Source organism: Oryzias melastigma, linkage group LG7 (assembly GCF_002922805.2).
Source record: "Oryzias melastigma strain HK-1 linkage group LG7, ASM292280v2, whole genome shotgun sequence".
NCBI classification, from domain to species: domain Eukaryota; kingdom Metazoa; phylum Chordata; class Actinopteri; order Beloniformes; family Adrianichthyidae; genus Oryzias; species Oryzias melastigma.
Window position 1 is genome coordinate 8186419 of NC_050518.1, and position 1717 is coordinate 8188135.

General features: G+C 35.8%; 1 protein-coding gene across 3 annotated transcripts in view; it reads right to left on the bottom strand.

Moving 5' to 3' along the window:
- birc5b (baculoviral IAP repeat containing 5b) overlaps nt 1-813 on the bottom strand; it is a 3368-nt gene extending 2555 nt beyond the window's left edge. For all 3 annotated transcript variants that reach the window (XM_024292206.2, XM_024292205.2, XM_024292207.2), the window contains exon 1: nt 636-813. In XM_024292206.2, coding sequence (XP_024147974.1) covers nt 636-761 — 126 coding nt within the window. In that variant the 5' untranslated portion in view covers nt 762-813. The remainder of the gene's footprint in view (nt 1-635) is intronic.
- Between the last annotated feature and the right edge of the window lie 904 nt (nt 814-1717).

A 1717-nucleotide genomic window follows, 5' to 3' on the forward strand; every position in this document is an offset into this window, starting at 1 on the left:
AAGCTTTGAGGAGCAACTTCTTTGTGTTCAGGTAAAACCCTACTCTTTAACATAATCCAATTCTATCCTAATCTAGTCCTTACAACAACATGTATCCCTGTCCTAAATACCCAAATAACACACAAACACAACAAGTGTGAAATATATAGTCCAATTGAAAATTATTCAGAGCAGAAAGGCTTTCGCTAAACCTTTTTAATTTGCTTTTTGTGATTAAATGTCCATCAAGGCTGATTTGACTGTTCATTGATCCATTTTTTAACTTTTAAGCATTTTATGGACATTTTATTCCAGCTTGCTCCTCCACACCAGTGATGAAGCCTCCTCAGTGAACAGGGTCGTTGCCTCCTTGCTTTGTTCAGACGGGATCTGTTTCTGTTGTGGACAAGTCTCCAAAGTCTCATTTACCACTTACATTTTCAGACAGATTCCTATTGTGCATTTATTCATGTATTATTTCATGTTTCATTTTGTTGTTTGCATGGGAGTCTAGGGTTGTGGACGTTTGTGTGTTTTATAATGAACGTTCTACATTTCATTTTGAAGGTAGATATTAGTTTTGATTAAGTCAATGACTTTGCATGAATTGTTTTATGAATAAAGTTTGATTTGATCAAGTTTAGAGGCCTTCTTACCTTTTCAGGTGTGCAGTTACATTCTTCTCTGAAAGGCCAATCAGCAAAGCTCTGTACCCTCAAATCCTGACTGTACATTATGTCATAAGTGGCGAATCTCTCTGTTAACACCTCTATGCTTGCCATATTTCACCAACAAAAAAAACAACTCAACCCAACAAGTGTTAGTGTCACAACATCTCTGTGCTGACATTTAAGACGGCACTGAAATTCCTCACAGCTTTTTCCAATTCTGGCTGATTGCACTCATCCCGGCTTTGAGTTGCTGAAGCAGATGTGGAATCAGGACTCTTATCGGTTATATATATATATATAGATATATATGTTCACGGTAAATAATATAATAGTTTTATATGAAACCTTCTGCTTTTTAGCTGATTATTTTTCTTAATGTTTCTGAAGCTCAAAACTCTCCTGTTTGCCACAATACTTAAATGAGTGTGCTTTATTCCTAACTAAAATTGATTCCAGTCTGCAAAAGAAGAATATTTATCTTTATTCTTGGGTGAACAGAACCATAGCATATCCCTTTAAATTTCTGTATTTTAAAAAAAAGAAAACATGCCATCATGTGATTCCAGTTTTCACTTGTCTTTTGAAATTGTTCGGCTCAGCGTTTAATACAGATTTTTGAAATAATTTGGTGTGTTCCAGATTAGGAAAAAAATGCTTAGCAGCTTAGTCTGCAAGTAAATATTTGAATAAACTTCATTTTTATTTTGCATTTCTACCAAGGTTGCACTCAGATGAGGGTGTGGCAATTGAGTGGAGAAGGACCAGATCGGTCCTCCAGAACAGGCTGGATGTCTATCATCCATCGGCAGCCATCATGAAAAAGGAAGGGGGTTTGATGAGATCACGTCTAGCCAAGATAGGACTTTAAAAATTACCTTTAATTCAAAGACAGTTTGACCTCCCATCAAGTGATCTATATAAGTGCCTTCCAAGGAAAATGAATGAGAACCTTCACTGCATCCAAGTTAAGAGCCAAGCTATGAATCATAGAGAGGAAAAGATGACCAGAAATTACAAATTTCAGAACAAGTTTTTATTGCAAATGCTAAAAATAATTTCCCCATAAA